Here is a 20,824-nt window from a genome sequence, read left to right as displayed (position 1 = left end):
TAATTGATATACCCAATTTACGATATTAACGACAAATAATACAAGCAACTTGCCTGATTATATGGGGTAAGACTTCAGTTCTATATATATATATTTTTTATATTTTTTATTTCTATATTTATTATTTGATTCTTTTGTTGAAAAGTAGATATATCTCATGGTCCAGTTGCTGGTTCCCTTTTTTTTTTTTTTTTTTTTTTTTTTTTTTGTGTTCTACAACCCAGTCTGCATTTTCCTTAGTAGGAAAATTACACCATTTATGCACTAAGTATGCGAATAAATTTGGGGACGCCATTCTTGGAAATGGTTCAATTGCCCCCTTTCTTGACAAACAATTCATAGATTTACTATTGATATGCAAATTATGTCCTTATGTTTAAATAGAAATATTTCTCTGGTGATGGTTTCCCCGCAGTTAGGGCCGCTTTTGTTAGACTGGGGTGAATCCATCACTAGACTAATGCAATTATGATATGTCAAACCATACAGGTGGACATTTCCTATGCCTGTGTTCTGGGCTTATTATATGTACAAAAATGCTATATATGTGTATTGAAACAAATTTTCTTCTATAATTTCAGTTTTCTTTTTTTGTTTGCTGCAATTGTCCTGAGGAAGCTCTGAAGAGCGAAACATGTAGGAAAGAAACAATGCAGTTCAAATCATATAAGAATGTGGTAATGGATGGAGCTGCATAAGCCCACATACCAACTTTCTGTATCTGTATATGCACTTTGTCACTTTGTCTGTTTATTGGATGTAATTGTCTATTGTGTTCGCAAAATGTCTTTTGTACATTAAATAAAAAATTTCAATGATTTTACATATGGTTTAAGTATATTTAGTGCCGCCAAAAAAGTCCCGGGGGTTGGTTGCCCTCCAGTCCCTTTTGTTTCTCATCCCTCTTCTCTGAAGGAAACCAGTGGGACCGAACCTTTCTTTCTCCAATGTCTTTCTTCTTGTCACTCTTCCATAAAGGGCAGATTTGTGGAGAGACGACTAATAGTTGTCCTGTGGACAGATTCTCCCCCCTGAGCTGTGGATCTCTGCAGCTCCTCCAGAGTTACCATGGACCTCTTGGCTCTTCTCTGATGAATGCTCTCCTTGCCCGGCCCGGTCAGTTTAGGTGGACGGCCGTGTCTTGGTAGGTTGGCAGTTGTGCCATACTCTTTCCATTTTCCGATGATGGATTAAACAGAGCTCCGTGAGATGGTCAAAGCTTGGGAGATCTTTTTATAACCTGACTCTGCTTTATACTTCTCCACAACTTTACCCCTGACCTGTCTGGTGTGTTCCTTGGCCTTCATGATGCTGTTTGTTCACTAATGTTCTCTAGCAAACCCTTGAGGGCTTCACAGAACAGCTGTATTTATACTGAGATTAAATTACTCACAGGTGGACTCTATTTACTGATTAGGTGATTTCTGAAGGCAATTGGTTCAACTAGATTGTAGTTAGGAGTATCAGAGGAAAAGTGGGTGCCATACAAATGCCCCTCCCCCCACTTTCCACATATTTATTTGTATCATTTATCCTTTTGGTGTTGGTCTATCACATAAAATGGAAGGGTGGGGGGGGGGGGGATGCACTGATTAGAGAGGTGACACTGAAGGGTTAGGGATGCACTGATCAGAGGTGATATTGGGGGTTGGGGGGTGCACTGATCAGACGTGATAGTGAGGGGTTGGGGGGTGCACTGAACAGAGATGATAGTGAAGGGTTGGGGGGTACACTGATCAGAGGTGATAGTGAAGGGTTGGGGGGTGTACTGAACAGAGATGATAGTGAAGGGTTGGGGGGTACACTGATCAGAGGTGATAGTGAAGGGTTGGGGGGTACACTGATCAGAGGTGATAGTGAAGGGTTGGGGGGTACACTGATCAGAGGTGATAGTGAAGGGTTGGGGGGTACACTGATCAGAGGTGATAGTGAAGGGTTGGGGGGTACACTGATCAGAGGTGATAGTGAAGGGTTGGGGGGTACACTGATCAGAGGTGATAGTGGAGGGTTGGGGGGTGCACTGATCAGAGGTGATAGTGGGGGGGTTGGGGGTGCACTGATCAGAGGGGATAGTGGGGGGTTGGGGGTGCACCGATCAGAGAGGATAGTGGGGGGTTGGGGGTGCACTGATCAGAGGTGATAGTGGGGGGTTGGGGGTGCACCGATCAGAGGTGATAGTGAGGGGTTGGGGGGTGCACTGATCAGTGGTGATAGTGGGGGGTTGGGGGTGCACTGATCAGAGGTGATAGTGGGGGGTGCACTGATCAGAGGTGATAGTGGGGGGTTGGGGGTGCACCGATCAGAGGTGATAGTGGGGGGTTGGGGGGTGCACTGATCAGAGGTGATAGTGGGGGGTTGGGGGTGCACCGATCAGAGGTGATAGTGAGGGGTTGGGGGTGCACTGATCAGAGGTGATAGTGGGGGGTTGGGGGTGCACTGATCAGAGGTGATAGTGGGGGGTTGGGGGTGCACCAATCAGAGGTGATAGTGGGGGGTTGGGGGGTGCACTGATCAGAGGTGATAGTGGGGGGTTGGGGGTGCACCAATCAGAGGTGATAGTGGGGGGTTGGGGGGTACACTGATCAGAGGTGATAGTGTAGGGTTGGGGGGTGCACCGATCAGAGGTGATAGTGAGGGGTTAGGGGATGCACTGATCAGAGATGATAGTGAAGGGTTGGGGGGTACACTGATCAGAGGTGATAGTGGGGGGTTGGGGGTGCACTGATCAGAGGTGATAGTGAAGGGTTGGGGGTGCACTGATCAGAGGTGATAGTGGGGGGTTGGGGGTGCACTGATCAGAGGTGATAGTGAGGGGTTGGGGGGTGCACTGATCAGAGATGATAGTGAAGGGTTGGGGGTGCACTGATCAGAGGTGATAGTGGGGGGTTGGGGGTGCACTGATCAGAGGTGATAGTGGGGGGTTGGGGTGCACTGATCAGAGGTGATAGTGGGGGGTTGGGGGTTCTCTGATCAGAGGTGATAGTGGGGGGTTGGGGGTGCACTGATCAGAGGTGATAGTGAGGGGTTGGGGGGTGCACTGATCAGAGATGATAGTGAAGGGTTGGGGGTGCACTGATCAGAGGTGATAGTGGGGGGTTGGGGGTGCACTGATCAGAGGTGATAGTGGGGGGTTGGGGGTGCACTGATCAGAGGTGATAGTGAAGGGTTGGGGGGTGCACTGATCAGAGGTGATAGTGAAGGGTTGGGGGGTGCACTGATCAGAGGTGATAGTGAAGGGTTGGGGGGTGCACTGATCAGAGGGGATAGTGGGGGGTTGGGGGGTGCACTGATCAGAGGTGATAGTGGGGGGTTGGGGGGGGTGCACTGATCAGAGGTGATAGTGAGGGGTTAGGGGATGCACTGATCAGAGGTGATAGTGGAGGGTTGGGGGGTGCACTGATCAGAGGTGATAGTGGGGGGTTGGGGGTGCACTGATCAGAGGTGATAGTGGGGGGTTGGGGTGCACTGATCAGAGGTGATAGTGGGGGGTTGGGTGGTGCCCCGATCAGAGGTGATAGTGAAGGGTTGGGGGTGCACCGATCAGAGGTGATAGTGGGGGGTTGGGGGGTGCACTGATCAGAGGTGATAGTGGAGGGTTGGGGGGTGCACGGATCAGAGGTGATAGTGGGGGGTTGGGTGGTGCCCCGATCAGAGGTGATAGTGGGGGGTTGGGGGGTGCACTGATCAGAGGTGATAGTGGAGGGTTGGGGGTGCACGGATCAGAGGTGATAGTGGGGGGTTGGGTGGTGCCCCGATCAGAGGTGATAGTGGGGGGTTGGGGGGTGCACTGATCAGAGGTGATAGTGGGGGGTTGGGGGGGTGCACTGATCAGAGGTGATAGTGAAGGGTTGGGGGGTGCACGGATCAGAGGTGATAGTGGGGGGTTGGGTGGTGCCCCGATCAGAGGTGATAGTGGGGGGTTGGGGGGTGCACTGATCAGAGGTGATAGTGGAGGGTTGGGGGGTGCACGGATCAGAGGTGATAGTGGGGGGTTGGGTGGTGCCCCGATCAGAGGTGATAGTGGGGGGTTGGGGGGTGCACTGATAAGAGGTGATAGTGGGGGGTTGGGTGGTGCCCCGATCAGAGGTGATAGTGGGGGGTTGGGGGGTGCACTGATCAGAGGTGATAGTGGAGGGTTGGGGGTGCACGGATCAGAGGTGATAGTGGGGGGTTGGGTGGTGCCCCGATCAGAGGTGATAGTGGGGGGTTGGGGGGTGCACTGATCAGAGGTGATAGTGGGGGGTTGGGGGGGTGCACTGATCAGAGGTGATAGTGAAGGGTTGGGGGGTGCACGGATCAGAGGTGATAGTGGGGGGTTGGGTGGTGCCCCGATCAGAGGTGATAGTGGGGGGTTGGGGGGTGCACTGATCAGAGGTGATAGTGGAGGGTTGGGGGGTGCACGGATCAGAGGTGATAGTGGGGGGTTGGGTGGTGCCCCGATCAGAGGTGATAGTGGGGGGTTGGGGGGTGCACTGATCAGAGGTGATAGTGGGGGGTTGGGGGGGTGCACTGATCAGAGGTGATAGTGAAGGGTTGGGGGGTGCACGGATCAGAGGTGATAGTGGGGGGTTGGGTGGTGCCCCGATCAGAGGTGATAGTGGGGGGTTGGGGGGTGCACTGATCAGAGGTGATAGTGGAGGGTTGGGGGGTGCACGGATCAGAGGTGATAGTGGGGGGTTGGGTGGTGCCCCGATCAGAGGTGATAGTGGGGGGTTGGGGGGTGCACTGATCAGAGGTGATAGTGGGGGGTTGGGGGTTCTCTGATCAGAGGTGATAGTGGGGGGTTGGGGGTGCACTGATCAGAGGTGATAGTGAGGGGTTGGGGGGTGCACTGATCAGAGGTGATAGTGGGGGGTTGGGGGGTGCACCGATCAGAGGTGATAGTGGGGGGTTGGGGGGTGCACTGATCAGAGGTGATAGTGAAGGGTTGGGGGTGCACTGATCAGAGGTGATAGTGGGGGGTTGGGGGTGCACTGATCAGAGGTGATAGTGGGGGGTTGGGTGGTGCCCCGATCAGAGGTGATAGTGGGGGGTTGGGGGGTGCACTGATCAGAGGTGATAGTGAAGGGTTGGGGGGTGCATCGATCAGAGGTGATAGTGGGGGGTTGGGGGGTGCACTGATCAGAGGTGATAGTGGGGGGTTGGGGGGTGCATCGATCAGAGGTGATAGTGAAGGGTTGGGGGGTGCACTGATCAGAGGTGATAGTGAAGGGTTGGGGGGGCACCGATCAGAGGTGATAGTGGGGGGTTGGGGGGTGCATCGATCAGAGGTGATAGTGAAGGGTTGGGGGGGGCACCGATCAGAGGTGATAGTGGGGGGTTGGGGGGTGCATCGATCAGAGGTGATAGTGAAGGGTTGTGGGGGGCACCGATCAGAGGTGATAGTGGGGGGTTGGGGGGTGCATCGATCAGAGGTGATAGTGGGGGGTTGGGGGGTGCACTGATCAGAGGTGATAGTGGGGGGTTGGGGGGTGCATCGATCAGAGGTGATAGTGGGGGGTTGGGGGGTGCACTGATCAGAGGTGATAGTGGGGGGTTGGGGGTGCACTGATCAGAGGTGATAGTGGGGGGTTGGGGGTGCACTGATCAGAGGTGATAGTGGGGGGTTGGGGGTGCACCGATCAGAGGTGATAGTGGGGGGTTGGGGGTGCACTGATCAGAGGTGATAGTGGGGGGTTGGGGGTGCACTGATTAGAGGTGATAGTGGGGGGTTGGGGGGTGCACTGATCAGAGGTGATAGTGGGGGGTTGGGGGTGCACTGATCAGAGGTGATAGTGGGGGGTTGGGGGTGCACCGATCAGAGGTGATAGTGGGGGGTTGGGGGTGCACTGATCAGAGGTGATAGTGGGGGGTTGGGGGTGCACTGATTAGAGGTGATAGTGGGGGGTTGGGGGGTGCACTGATCAGAGGTGATAGTGGGGGGTTGGGGGTGCACTTATCAGAGGTGATAGTGGGGGGTTGGGGGTGCACCGATCAGAGGTGATAGTGGGGGGTTGGGGGTGCACTGATCAGAGGTGATAGTGGGGGGTTGGGGGTGCACTGATCAGAGGTGATAGTGGGGGGTTGGGGGTGCACTGATCAGAGGTGATAGTGGGGGGTTGGGGGTGCACTGATCAGAGGTGATAGTGGGGGGGGTGTTGCTGGAATTGGGTCCCCGATTTTCTGTATTATCGTCTCGCTGTCTTTCCTGGTCTCGCCCACATCAGACTTTCCGCCATATTTAATGTCCTCTCATACAATGTGACACGCGGTGACGCGGGGAAGACGTTGCGGGACCTGTGGGGAGGATCCTGGTGATTTATTTTGTGGCGCTCACTCTTGGGAATAAAGCTGATTTTATTGTGGGGGGAGGGGGGGGCAGCGGGAATAATGGAAGAGGATGGCGATAACGGGCACCATTCCTGCCGCAGCCTGACACCACTGCACAGCATTACATCATGGTGAGATGACATCATCCGCTGTGATCGCGCCGCGGGTTCTTCCAGCGCCCCGTCCTCTCACAATGAGCCGGTCTCTGCCTCTCCATCTTCCTCTGCAAGGATTTCATTGATAAATGAGGGTGAAAGAAGAGCGATCACTGCAACCGACTCCAGGAACGTCGTATATATTAGACAAGCTGCCCGCATTCCTTTTCCTTTTAGATGCTTCTTTTCCTTTTCTTTTCACCTGGTGATCCTGCCAGCAACACACTTTCTGTCCTAGGGTGACAACACTTACTCACCATACTGAATCAATGGAGGTTGTTGTCACCCTAGGACAGGACTACAGAACCCCCCCCCCCCCCCCACACACACTCTACTCCTCTCCATAATGTAAAGGGGGAGGGGGGGTGTTGTGTAGTTTAAAAGATCTGGGAACAATGTAACTGATAAGAGTGCAGCACAGACAGTTTTCAGCTCATGATTTCTGGCAGGATCTCCAGTTTATTGCACTTCATGATCAGTCTGCCACCAGGGGCGATCATCCTTCCCTCACCACAGACAATCGCCCCGGGTGTGATCACACGTGGGCAGTTGGGGGCGCTGTCAGCCTGTCATTCATCTGCTGGAATACACATTTGATTCCAGCTACAAGAATCCCCCGTCTGGACTTCACAAGATCTGTGAATGAGGATCTAAGATTCCGGAATAGCAATATCAGTCATAAAAACCCCGGGAGCCCGGCACCATGTGTACGTGGGAAACTCCGGTGACCCCCCTATACACCACACAAGGATTGGATCTTCTCCACGTTCTTCTCATTGTTCTACAGAAATGTGATGAATACATAGAAATGTTTTTGGGGATTTTTTTGGGGCGTTTTGTTACCTTCACCTCCTGGACTAAGGCGAGATTAATCAGCCGGCTGAAGTTCTGACCGACCGACGTCAGCGCGTCATTAATGGCGAATTTCATCGACGTCAGATCGTCCTCGTCCTCCGTCTGGGTGCACCTGATAGGGAAATCCAACAACAACCGTTATTTGGGGGGGGGGCTCATATCCTACAGGTACCCCAAAATATATCTACAAATCTGTAAAGAGCGGGGAGGGGGGGGGGATCTGGGAGGGGCACTGCCAGAAAATAAGGTGTTGCCGCTTCACCTCCCCCCCCCCCTATCCATACGTCCGGCCCCTTGCAGGACACCGAATGCATTAATTCCAATTGGGTGGGTGTCTTTTTTTTTTTTTTTTTTTTTTAAGCATGTGATTAGAACCAAAGGCTCTAATTGGCTTCAAAATAGGGTGGGCTCGGGGCGTGGAACGTGAAACGTGGTCTGAGGCCCGTTTCCCAATTGGCCAAAAGGAGAAGCGTTCTAATGCCCACTGCCTGAGATGGGAAAGCCGCCCGTAATGCCCACTGCCTGAGATGCCCTCCGCCCGTGATGCCCACAGAGGAGAGAAGGCGAAGCCGCCCATAATGCCCACCACCTAAGATGCCCGCCACCCATGATGCCTACGGAGGAGAGAAGGAGAAGCCACCCATAATGCCCACTGCCTGAGATGCCCATCGCCCGTGATGCCTGTGGAGGAGAGAAGGGGAAGCCACCCATAATGCCCACTGCTTAAGATGCCCGCTGCCCGTGATGCCCGTGGAGGAGAGAAGGGGAAGCTGCCCATAATGCCCACCGCCTGAGATGCCCACAGCCTGTGATGCCCACGGGGGAGAGAAGGGGAAACCTTTCATAATGCCCACTGCCTGAGATGCCCGCTGCCCGTGATGCCCGCAGAGGAGAGAAGGGGAAGCCATCCGTAATGCCCACTGCCTTAGATGCCCGCCGCCCGTGATGCCCATGGAGGAGAGAAGGGGAAGCCACCCATAATGCCTACTGCCTGTGATGCCCACCGCTCGTGATGCCCGCAGAGGAGAGAAGGGTAATCCGTCCGTAATACCCACTGACTGTGATGCCCGCCGCCCATGATGCCCGCCACAGATGGGATAGGTGCTCCGGACCTGACTGACCGGACTGGGGGGGGGGCGGAAGGCTGGGGGCGCACTGTTTGCTGCCCCCTCAATAAAATTACCACCAGCTGCCACTTGTATCATTCAGTCCTAACCAAGTTTATCATTCCTGATTGGATTATTACATTACAAACAGACAGGATAGTAGATCCGCTCTCCTAAAAATGTGTTTGTTTTCATTTTATTCGTTTGGTTGTTTTTTATTCCGGGTCATTCACTCTGAGCGAAATTCAATATATTGAACACAATTGAAAACGTAAAAATTCAAAAATAAGAAAGAAAATCCGGCAATTCAAAAGAACGAAAATCCGAAAATAAGAATAAAAATTCCAAAATCTGAAATACTAACTAATAATAACTATTAAATGATAGGAATTGGAATTTCCTTTCAAATTTGGCTGTTAGTGAAGGTAACGAATCCGAATTTATCCGAAATAATGAATGCCGCATCTAAACGAATGAAACGGAACAAATTAATAATAATAAATAATAATAACAAAAAGATTTTATTATCATTCTTTATTAATTTGTTCCGTTTCATTCGTTTAGATGCGGCATTCATTATTTCGGATAAATTCGGATTCGTTACCTTCACTAACAGCCACATTTGAAAGGAAATTCCAATTCCTATAATTTAATAGTTATTATTAGTTAGTATTTCAGATTTTGGAATTTTCAGGTGTTCTCATTTTCGGATTTGCATTCTTATTCTCAGATTTTTGACTTTTCAGATTTTAGAAATTGCTGCGCTGTGCCTCTAATTACACTATCAGTCTGACGCAGCGGCTGCAGGGGACATTAGAGTGTAAGCTCCTCTGTACAGAGACTGATGTGACTGTGGGGGGAGGGGACATTAGAGTGTAAGCTCCTCTGTACAGAGACTGACGTGACTGTGGGGGGAGGGGACATTAGAGTGTAAGCTCCTCTGTACAGAGACTGATGTGACTGTGGGGGGAGGGGACATTAGAGTGTAAGCTCCTCTGTACAGAGACTGATGTGACTGTGGGGGGGAGGGGACATTAGAGTGTAAGCTCCTCTGTACAGAGACTGATGTGACTGTGGGGGGGAGGGGACATTAGAGTGTAAGCTCCTCTGTACAGAGACTGATGTGACTGTGGGGGAGGGGACATTAGAGTGTAAGCTCCTCTGTACAGAGACTGATGTGACCGTGGGGGGAGGGGACATTAGAGTGTAAGCTCCTCTGTACAGAGACTGATGTGACTGTTGGGGGAGGGGACATTAGAGTGTAAGCTCCTCTGTACAGAGACTGATGTGACTGTGGGGGGAGGGGACATTAGAGTGTAAGCTCCTCTGTACAGAGACTGATGTGACTGTGGGGGGAGGGGACATTAGAGTGTAAGCTCCTCTGTACAGAGACTGATGTGACTGTGGGGGGAGGGGACATTAGAGTGTAAGCTCCTCTGGTACAGAGACTGATGTGACTGTGGGGGGAGGGGACATTAGAGTGTAAGCTCCTCTGTACAGAGACTGATGTGACTGTGGGGGGAGGGGACATTAGAGTGTAAGCTCCTCTGTACAGAGACTGATGTGACTGTGGGGGAGGGGACATTAGAGTGTAAGCTCCTCTGTACAGAGACTGATGTGACTGTGGGGGAGGGGACATTAGAGTGTAAGCTCCTCTGTACAGAGACTGATGTGACTGTGGGGGAGGGGACATTAGAGTGTAAGCTCCTCTGGTACAGAGACTGATGTGACTGTGGGGGGAGGGGACATTAGAGTGTAAGCTCCTCTGGTACAGAGACTGATGTGACTGTGGGGGGAGGGGACATTAGAGTGTAAGCTCCTCTGGTACAGAGACTGATGTGACTGTGGGGGAGGGGACATTAGAGTGTAAGCTCCTCTGTACAGAGACTGATGTGACTGTGGGGGGGAGGGGACATTAGAGTGTAAGCTCCTCTGTACAGAGACTGATGTGACTGTGGGGGGGAGGGGACATTAGAGTGTAAGCTCCTCTGTACAGAGACTGATGTGACTGTGGGGGAGGGGACATTAGAGTGTAAGCTCCTCTGTACAGAGACTGATGTGACTGTGGGGGGAGGGGACATTAGAGTGTAAGCTCCTCTGTACAGAGACTGATGTGACTGTTGGGGGAGGGGACATTAGAGTGTAAGCTCCTCTGTACAGAGACTGATGTGACTGTGGGGGGAGGGGACATTAGAGTGTAAGCTCCTCTGTACAGAGACTGATGTGACTGTGGGGGGAGGGGACATTAGAGTGTAAGCTCCTCTGGTACAGAGACTGATGTGACTGTGGGGAGAGGGGACATTAGAGTGTAAGCTCCTCTGTACAGAGACTGATGTGACTGTGGGGGGAGGGGACATTAGAGTGTAAGCTCCTCTGTACAGAGACTGATGTGACTGTGGGGGGGAGGGGACATTAGAGTGTAAGCTCCTCTGTACAGAGACTGATGTGACTGTGGGGGGGAGGGGACATTAGAGTGTAAGCTCCTCTGTACAGAGACTGATGTGACTGTGGGGGAGGGGACATTAGAGTGTAAGCTCCTCTGTACAGAGACTGATGTGACTGTGGGGGGGAGGGGACATTAGAGTGTAAGCTCCTCTGTACAGAGACTGATGTGACTGTGGGGGGGAGGGGACATTAGAGTGTAAGCTCCTCTGTACAGAGACTGATGTGACTGTGGGGGGAGGGGACATTAGAGTGTAAGCTCCTCTGTACAGAGACTGATGTGACTGTGGGGGAGGGGACATTAGAGTGTAAGCTCCTCTGTACAGAGACTGATGTGACTGTGGGGGAGGGGACATTAGAGTGTAAGCTCCTCTGTACAGAGACTGATGTGACTGTGGGGGAGGGGACATTAGAGTGTAAGCTCCTCTGTACAGAGACTGATGTGACTGTGGGGGGAGGGGACATTAGAGTGTAAGCTCCTCTGTACAGAGACTGATGTGACTGTTGGGGGAGGGGACATTAGAGTGTAAGCTCCTCTGTACAGAGACTGATGTGACTGTGGGGGGAGGGGACATTAGAGTGTAAGCTCCTCTGTACAGAGACTGATGTGACTGTGGGGGGAGGGGACATTAGAGTGTAAGCTCCTCTGTACAGAGACTGATGTGACTGTGGGGGAGGTAGGGTGACCACATTTCCAAACTGCCATTCAGGGACACCCCCCCCCCCCCCAAAAAAAAGATGATTTTTTACATCTTTTTTTGCCAATTTTTGGGGCAGGGGCATATGAAATCAGCAGACCTGTGTGCAAGATCAAAAGCGGACCCTAGGCATTAAGAACAACAACAATATGGCGCGCAAAGCGTGTCGTGGTGAACAGTGGACATGTTTTAAATTGCACTAAATATTGGCTTAAAGGGGGTGTTGTTTAGGGCGGCAACTAACGATTATTTTCATAATCGATTAGTTGGCCGATTATTGTTTCGATTAATCGGTTAATAACCTTAAAAAAAAAAAGTGTGTCAAATTATTGTTTAATAAATAGGGAATGCGGAGTGTATGGTGGTGAGTAGTATGTACAGGAGAGGAGTGCAGAATGTATGGCGGGGGTAATATGTACAGGAGAGGAGTGCGGAGTGTATGGCGGGGGGTAATATGTACAGGAGAGGAGTGCGGGGTGTATGGCAGAGGGGTAATATGTACAGGGGAGGAGTGCGGGGTGTATGGCAGGGGGGTAATATATACAGGGGAGGAGTGCGGAGTGTATGGCAGAGGGGTAATATGTACAGGGGAGGAGTGCGGGGTGTATGGCAGAGGGGTAATATGTACAGGGGAGGAGTGCGGAGTGTATGGCGGGGGGTAATATGTACAGGAGAGGAGTGCGGGGTGTATGGCAGAGGGGTAATATGTACAGGGGAGGAGTGCGGGGTGTATGGCAGGGGGGTAATATATACAGGGGAGGAGTGCGGAGTGTATGGCAGAGGGGTAATATGTACAGGGGAGGAGTGCGGGGTGTATGGCAGAGGGGTAATATGTACAGGGGAGGAGTGCGGGGTGTATGGCAGGGGGGTAATATATACAGGGGAGGAGTGCGGAGTGTATGGCAGAGGGGTAATATGTACAGGGGAGGAGTGCGGGGTGTATGGCAGAGGGGTAATATGTACAGGGGAGGAGTGCGGGGTGTATGGCAGGGGGGTAATATATACAGGGGAGGAGTGCGGAGTGTATGGCGGGGGGTAATATGTACAGGGGAGGAGTGCGGAGTGTATGGCAGGGGGGTAATATGTACAGGGGAGGAGTGCGGGGTGTATGGCAGGGGGGTAATATGTACAGGGGAGGAGTGCGGAGTGTATGGCGGGGGGGTAATATGTACAGGGGAGGAGTGCGGAGTGTATGGCGGGGGGGTAATATGTACAGGGGAGGAGTGCGGAGTGTATGGCGGGGGGGTAATATGTACAGGGGAGGAGTGTGGCGTGTATGGCAGGGGGGTAATATGTACAGGGGAGGAGTGCGGAGTGTATGGCAGGGGGGTAATATGTACAGGGGAGGAGTGCGGAGTGTATGGCGGGGGGGTAATATGTATAGGGGAGGAGTGCGGAGTGTATGGCGGGGGGGTAATATGTACAGGGGAGGAGTGCGGAGTGTATGGCAGGGGGGTAATATGTACAGGGGAGGAGTGCGGAGTGTATGGCGGGGGGGTAATATGTACAGGGGAGGAGTGCGGAGTGTATGGCAGGGGGTAATATGTACAGGGGAGGAGTGCGGAGTGTATGGCGGGGGGGTAATATGTACAGGGGAGGAGTGCGGAGTGTATGGCAGGGGGGTAATATGTACAGGGGAGGAGTGCGGAGTGTATGGCGGGGGGGTAATATGTACAGGGGAGGAGTGCGGAGTGTATGGCAGGGGGGTAATATGTACAGGGGAGGAGTGCGGAGTGTATGGCGGGGGGGTAATATGTACAGGGGAGGAGTGCGGAGTGTATGGCAGGGGGGTAATATGTACAGGGGAGGAGTGCGGAGTGTATGGCGGGGGGTAATATGTACAGGGGAGGAGTGCGGAGTGTATGGCAGGGGGGTAATATGTACAGGGGAGGAGTGCGGAGTGTATGGCGGGGGGGTAATATGTACAGGGGAGGAGTGCGGAGTGTATGGCGGGGGGGTAATATGTACAGGGGAGGAGTGCGGAGTGTATGGCGGGGGGGTAATATGTACAGGGGAGGAGTGCGGAGTGTATGGCAGGGGGGTAATATGTACAGGGGAGGAGTGCGGAGTGTATGGCGGGGGGTAGTTAGTGGAGAGAGGAGGAAGAGGAGTGCACCTCCTGATAGTCTGTCAAAGTTCCCAGGATACCAGACAGTACAATTATCTCTGTGATAGCAGCCAGTTTGTCTTTGAAGATGGGGAAGGGGGCAAGTTGTGAAAGAAGAATACTTGCAGTGATTTGGGGGGATAAGAGCGTGCTGTATGTTCTAGGAGGGCACACTTTGGGAGGGGAGAGAAATTGTGCAGGAAGGGGGGGTTGAATAAAAAATCTGACCCCCCCAGCACAATTTCTCTCCTCTGCTAAAGTGCCTCCTAGCACATACAGCATGCTCTTATCCCCCAAAATCGCTGCAAGTATTCTTTTTTGACAACTTGCCCCCCGTCTCTGTGTCTTCTTCTCCTGCAAGTGCCAAGCATTAATATTCTGTACAAACCTCAGATCAGCACATCCCGTCCTGTTGTGTCCATTCTCCTCCCCCTCCTTCTCCTGTCTGTGAGCCGAGGAAAAGGGGGAGGGGACTTCAGTCCATGTGTTAGTGTGAGGTGGGCAGGAGGGGGGAGGAAGGGAGAGAAGCCGTGCAGTACACACTGTAATCGCAGTGTGTGGGAACAGAAACACCCCACACAAGCTGCAAGCCAGTCACTGGAGCCAAGTGCGGAGGTAAAAGAACCAGCAGTGACTTCCAGCAGCACTAGCGTGGAGGAGGAGGATGTAAAATCCTCCTCCGCATTCAACGCTGGGCTGTGACGTCACTGGTTGCCAGACGCAAGGCGGCTATAGCAACCAGTGATCAGTAGGAGGTGGAGGCGGAGCTAGAGCCAGCGCTATGGCAGCTCGGTCCGCCCCTGTTCCCAGATTGTCAATTTCATTCCGGGACACTTTATTGTCCCGGAATGAAGGTGCCCGGGACTGGGGGCAGAGATATAAATTACGGGATAATCCCGGGCAATCCGGGACACGTGGGCACCCTAGGGGGAGGGGACATTAGAGTGTAAGCTCCTCTGTACAGAGACTGATGTGACTGTGGGGGGAGGGGACATTAGAGTGTAAGCTCCTCTGTACAGAGACTGATGTGACTGTTGGGGGAGGGGACATTAGAGTGTAAGCTCCTCTGTACAGAGACTGATGTGACTGTGGGGGGAGGGGACATTAGAGTGTAAGCTCCTCTGTACAGAGACTGATGTGACTGTGGGGGGAGGGGACATTAGAGTGTAAGCTCCTCTGGTACAGAGACTGATGTGACTGTGGGGGGAGGGGACATTAGAGTGTAAGCTCCTCTGTACAGAGACTGATGTGACTGTGGGGGGAGGGGACATTAGAGTGTAAGCTCCTCTGTACAGAGACTGATGTGACTGTGGGGGAGGGGACATTAGAGTGTAAGCTCCTCTGTACAGAGACTGATGTGACTGTGGGGGAGGGGACATTAGAGTGTAAGCTCCTCTGTACAGAGACTGATGTGACTGTGGGGGGAGGGGACATTAGAGTGTAAGCTCCTCTGTACAGAGACTGATGTGACTGTGGGGGAGGGGACATTAGAGTGTAAGCTTCTCTGTACAGAGACTGATGTGACTGTGGGGGGGAGGGGGACATTAGAGTGTAAGCTCCTCTGTACAGAGACTGATGTGACTGTGGGGGGAGGGGACATTAGAGTGTAAGCTCCTCTTTACAGAGACTGATGTGACTGTGGGGGAGGGGACATTAGAGTGTAAGCTCCTCTGTACAGAGACTGATGTGACTGTGGGGGGGGGGGGGGGGGGACATTAGAGTGTAAGCTCCTCTGTACAGAGACTGATGTGACTGTGGGGGGGAGGGGACATTAGAGTGTAAGCTCCTCTGGTACAGAGACTGATGTGACTGGCTCAGTGATCGCTGTAGAGCACTGCAGTATATGTCAGAGCTATATAAATGTATAATAATAATAATAATAATAATTAGAATAATGGCAGATAATGAATGAAATCTTCTCGGTGTTTTATGGAGCCGTCTTACCTCTCGGTGAGTTCGGTGAGCTCAGAACATTTATCCAATAATAAGGTTTGATACTGCGGAGACATTAGAGGGAAACATTGCTATCATTAAGAGTCGGTGTGAATTATGTTTTTAGGATACATAAACATTACAACCATAAATATCCGTTCCTTTCCTATTGGACCTATAAATAGCCAGATTGTGGTGTCAGCACTCCGACCGGCAAAACAACCACATTAGACGCCAACAAGTCAATTGTTGGTATCCGGAGCGTCGTTTCTCCTGGGCGGCGGTGATTGCTCTCACTTTTTCTGCAGAATTACTCCATTAAAAGTTATTAGGCGTCTCTGAAAGCCGATAACACATTATTTCTCCCCATTATTTACGCCGTTCGCAGGCAGCCATTACTGGCTTAAGTGTATGTGAGCGCAGAGACGAGGGTCGCCATTCCACGCAGCCGGGACGCTGCATATTCGACCTCTGAAATTACAAGCAGATAATTCGGCTTTTGTTTTACGTTTGCATCAGAAAACAGCAAAATAATCCAAAGTAATTCCATTATCGCCATCAGCAATCTTCTGCTCCCGCAACACGTCATTGGTTGACACCCGACGACTCCGACAAAGATTTCATTGTATCAAATGTCACAACTGAAAACCACCATCGCTTTTTATCATCAGTTTTGCCAAATATAATAATTTGCTAAAACAGAACATTAAAGTGCAACTCCATTTTTTTTTTTTTTTGTAGGTATTGAAACATAGTAGGTTTCTAATACCGCCCACAGAATCCAGTATTAAAAGTTCCTTGCACTAGTATGGCCCCTCCCACAATGGGGAGATTTCCTGCAGTAGTTTGTGTCTCTGCCCCTCCCACAATGGGGAGAATCCCTGCAGTAGTTTGTGTCTCTGCCCCTCCCACAATGGGGAGATTCCCTGCAGTAGTTTGTGTCTCTGCCCCTCCCACAATGGTGACATTTCCTGCAGTAGTTTGTGTCTCTCAGTGTCTCCAAATGTACCCCTGTGCCACCAGCACACCTCAGTGTCCCCAAGTATACCCCTGTGCCACCAGCACACCACAGTGTCTCCAAGTACCCCCCTGTGCCACCGGCACTCCTCCATGTCTCCAAGTACCCCCTGTGGCACCGGCACACTTCGGTGTCTCCAAGTGCCCTCCTGTGCCACCAGCACACCTCAGTGTCTCCAAGTGTACCCCTGTGCCACCAGCACACCTCAGTGTCTCCAAGTGCCCCTCTGTGCCACCAGCACACCTCAGTGTCTCCAAAGTGGCCCACTGTGCCATCAGCACATCTCAGTTTCTCCAAGTGTACTTCTGTGTCACCAGCACTCCAAGGGGACCCCTGTGCCACCAGCACACCTTAGTGTCTCCAAGTGCCCCCTGTGCCACCAGCACACCTCAGTGTCTCCATTTGCCCCTCTGTGCCAGCTGTACTCCTCTGTGTCTCCAAGTACCCCCTGTGCCACCAGCACACTTCAGTGTCTCAAAGTTCCCTCCTGTGCCACCAGCACACCTTAGTGTCTCCAAGTGTACCCATGTGCCACCAGCACACCTCAGTGTCTCCAAGTGTACCCCTGTGCCACCAGCACACCTCAGTGTCTCCAAGTGTACCCATGTGCCACCAGCACACCTCAGTGTCTCCAAGTGTACCCCTGTGCCACCAGCACACCTCAGTGTCTCCAAGTGGCCCACTGTGCCATCAGCACACCTCAGTGTCTCCAAGTGGCCCACTGTGCCATCAGCACACCTCAGTTTCTCCAAGTGTACTTCTGTGTCACCAGCACTCCAAGGGTACCCCTGTGCCACCAGCACACCTTAGTGTCTCCAAGTGTCCCCTGTGCACCAGCACACCTCAGTGTCTCCATTTGCCCCTCTGTGCCAGCTGTACTCCTCTGTGTCTCCAAGTACCCCCTGTGCCACCGGCACACTTCAGTGTCTCAAAGTTCCCTCCTGTGCCACCAGCACACCCTTAGTGTCTCCAAGTGTACCCTTGCATCTTCAGTACACCTCTGTTCAACTTTGTGTCTCCAAGGTACCCCTGGATCTCCAGTGCGCTCCTGTGCTCGCTCATGCCTCCAAGTGTGCGCATGTCACTAGCATGCCTCTGTGTCTCCAAGTGTCCCCCCTGGGTCTCCAGTGCACCCCTGTATGCTTCCACATTTCCAAGTGTACCCCTGTTTCTCTGTGTTCCCCCATGTCTCCAAAATGTACCCCCATGCCACCAATGCACCTTTGTGTCTCCAAATGTACCACTGTGTCTTCAGCATGCCTCCAGGGCTGGACTGGGATGAAAATTTGGCCCTGGACTTCATCATGACCAGCCCACTTTAATTTTGAGTGTCCCCAACAGCGTCCCCCTTACATCAGTGTGTTCCCACTAGCAGCCCCCTTCACATCAGACTCCCCATCAGCAGCCCCCTTCACATCAGAGTCCCCATCAGCAGCCCCCTTCACATCAGAGTCCCCATCAGCAGCCCCCTTTACATCAGAGTCCCACCAGCAGCCCCTTCACATCAGAAGGAAACTCTGCCGGCTGTCTATCTCCCCCTGCAGGCTGGAGGGAGCATAATGCCTAATGCTCTCTCCAGCAGGTGACCGAAGCAGCTCCTCCTGACAGGAGTGAAATCGCGATCACTCACTGTCAGAGAGGAGCGGCTCCAGGACTGCACCTGACTGGCCCCCCGAGCCATTCGGCCCACCGGGAAAATTCCCGATAGTCCCGATGGCCAGTCCATGCCTGCATGCCTCTGTGTCTCCAAGTGTGCCTCTATGCAACCAGCATGCCCCTGTGTACCTCTGTGTCTCCAAGTGTACCCCTGTACTTCTGCAGACACCTAATGACTCCCTGGGATCCCCTGGTACTACACACACCCTTCATGTCCTATAAAACTATATATGGGAGGAAATGATCAGTACCTGATGCATACAGTCTGTGGAGGCCTCGGCATGCGCATTGTACTCTTTGATCATGGAGTGAACGTGGCAGTTGGTCTTGATGGTCATGGTGTGGACCCGTCTCCAGCGGTTCTTCTCCAACTTCTGGACAATCTTGGTTAGTTCGGTGCTGATGATCCAGGCCCGATGGAGGAGCATCTCCAGGCAGTTCTGAGAACTCTCTGCCGTGGACAGCATGAGGTCACTCTGGGAATCATCTTCCACACTGATGGGTTTGGATTGGAGGATGCACATACACTCGCACTCCGTCATCAGCATCAGATCGTCCATCCACCGCTGGACCGAGTCCACCTGCATCAGTTCATGCTGCAATATTAAAGGAGAACTCCAACCAATCAGATCAACACAAAGGTTAAGAACACACATAGGACCAGAAAATGTATAAAACAATACTCATCTTCTTGTGACCCCCCCCCCCACCCCCTCCCCCACACACTTCACATTTCTAAACCCACAACAGTAAAATCAGTGACTATATGCTGTAAAGCATGCTTGTTATTCTCACTGTGGCACCTAAGCGGTTAATCCTCTGCATTGTGTAAAAAGGCTGTTTGATCCTGTCTTCTCTGATCCTCCCCTTCTTCCATTGTCCCCAATCCATCTCCTGATAGTACAGAGCCTTGGAGGCACTCTGCACATGCTCAGTTTCATGTGTATTGCTAGAGAGGTTTTTTTTTTCTCTGAATTAGATTTGGTGTTATCGCTCTCACTCTCTCATACTGGTCACTGGAAGTACAACATGGCACCTCATGGCAAAGAACTCTCTGAGGATCTGAAGATAAGAATTGTTGCTCTACATAAAGATTGCCTAGGCTATAAAAAGATTGGCAAGACCCTGAAACTGAGCTGCAGCACGGTGGCCAAGACAATACAGCGGTATAACAGGACGGGTTCCCCTCAGAACAGGCCTCTCCATGGTCCACCAAAGAAGTTGAGTGCACATGCTCAGCGTAAAAAAAAAAATAAAAATTGCATGGGGGTTCCCCCAAATTCTATACCAGATCTGGAGAGCCTGGCATAGAATTTGGGGGGAACTCCCACGCATTTTTTTTTACATTTTGGTTCGGGGGTTCCCCTTAATATCTATACCAGACCTAAAGGCCTGGTATGGAATTTGGGGGGACCCCCAAGCAATTGTTTTTGAAAATTTTGGTTCGGGGTTCCCCTTAATATTGGACTGTGGGGGAATCCCATGCCATTTTTCTTTTATGTATATTGCCGGTGTCCTGCCGAGAAAGGTACCCCGGTGGATAATGACCCCCCTGTACTGCGCAGGCTCAGCGCTTGAGCAGTACGAATGACTACGGAGCCGCCGATAGTCTCCGAAGATGAACATCTGATCGTCAGTGTTACACGGCGCCTGCGCACTACATTCTGCCCTGAGACCAGGTTCAAGCCCCACCATCCAAGTGGACATAGACTTAGAGTATAAATATGCTGAGCGAGGCCGTGACCGAAGCGTGGGGAGCGAAGTGAGCCTGAGGGGCCCTGTTATAAAGTGGTGTCTTACAACAGTGTTGGACTTGGAACGCAGGCGCAGGCGCCGTGTACAGCTGACTCGCTGGTGTTCAGCTTTGGCTGGTTTCGGTGGCTCCCTTGTGGTTCGTACTGTGAAAGCGCCGGGCCTGCGCAGTACAGGGGGGGGGGTTCATTATCCGCCTGGACCTTTCTCGGCAGAACATCGGGACCGACAATTCATCATAGCCACGAGTAGTTTTACATGACTTTTTTTCCTTTAGAAATGTAATTTTGTGCCACTTTACAGGCATACTATAGACACCGCCCAGGTACGAGATTTAAAGGAATATTACACTTTTATTGTTTCACTTTAATCATTATTAAAATCAGTGCTCCCGAAAAATGGCCATTTTTAAAACTTTGTGTTGCATTGATACATGTCCCCTGGGGCAGGACCCGGGTCCCCAAACACTTTTTTTATGACAATAACTTGCATATAAGTCTTTAAAATTAGCACTTTTGATTTTTTTTTTTTTTTTTTTTAACCAAAGATTTTTATTAGGTTTTGCAGGGTACAAAGATGAAATGTGATACATGGTGACAGATAACATTGTTGTACACATTTAACAAAGTCTTCCGCATACTCAGAAGAAATAACATCACAGCATCCTATTAGTGCTATCATAGAGTTGCTACCTCAGATGGCCTTCTAGGAGGCCTAGCCTGTCACCCCATATGGGTTCACACTGTGAGCAGGCTTAACACTTGAGTAGGATTAATTGAAGAACAATTCCCTAT

The 20,824-nt window shown here is 51.7% G+C and overlaps 1 protein-coding gene across 1 annotated transcript in view; it reads right to left on the bottom strand.

The window, feature by feature from the left end:
* INSC (INSC spindle orientation adaptor protein) overlaps window positions 1–18,865 on the bottom strand; it is a 134,537-nt gene extending 115,672 nt beyond the window's left edge. Inside the window, exons 1-3 of the mRNA XM_077453680.1 lie at window positions 18,530–18,865; window positions 15,617–15,669; window positions 7,308–7,431 (exon numbers count right to left, since the gene is read on the bottom strand). Of these exons, the coding sequence (XP_077309806.1) occupies window positions 7,308–7,431; window positions 15,617–15,669; window positions 18,530–18,865 (513 nt within the window). The remainder of the gene's footprint in view (window positions 1–7,307; window positions 7,432–15,616; window positions 15,670–18,529) is intronic.
* Window positions 18,866–20,824: the final 1,959 nt, after the last annotated feature.

The sequence above is a fragment of the Lithobates pipiens genome, unplaced genomic scaffold (assembly GCF_037356315.1).
Source record: "Lithobates pipiens isolate NorthernLeopardFrog02 unplaced genomic scaffold, aLitPip1_a1.2 Scaffold_24, whole genome shotgun sequence".
NCBI lineage: Eukaryota > Metazoa > Chordata > Amphibia > Anura > Ranidae > Lithobates > Lithobates pipiens.
This window is presented reverse-complemented; position numbering and strand designations above follow the sequence as displayed.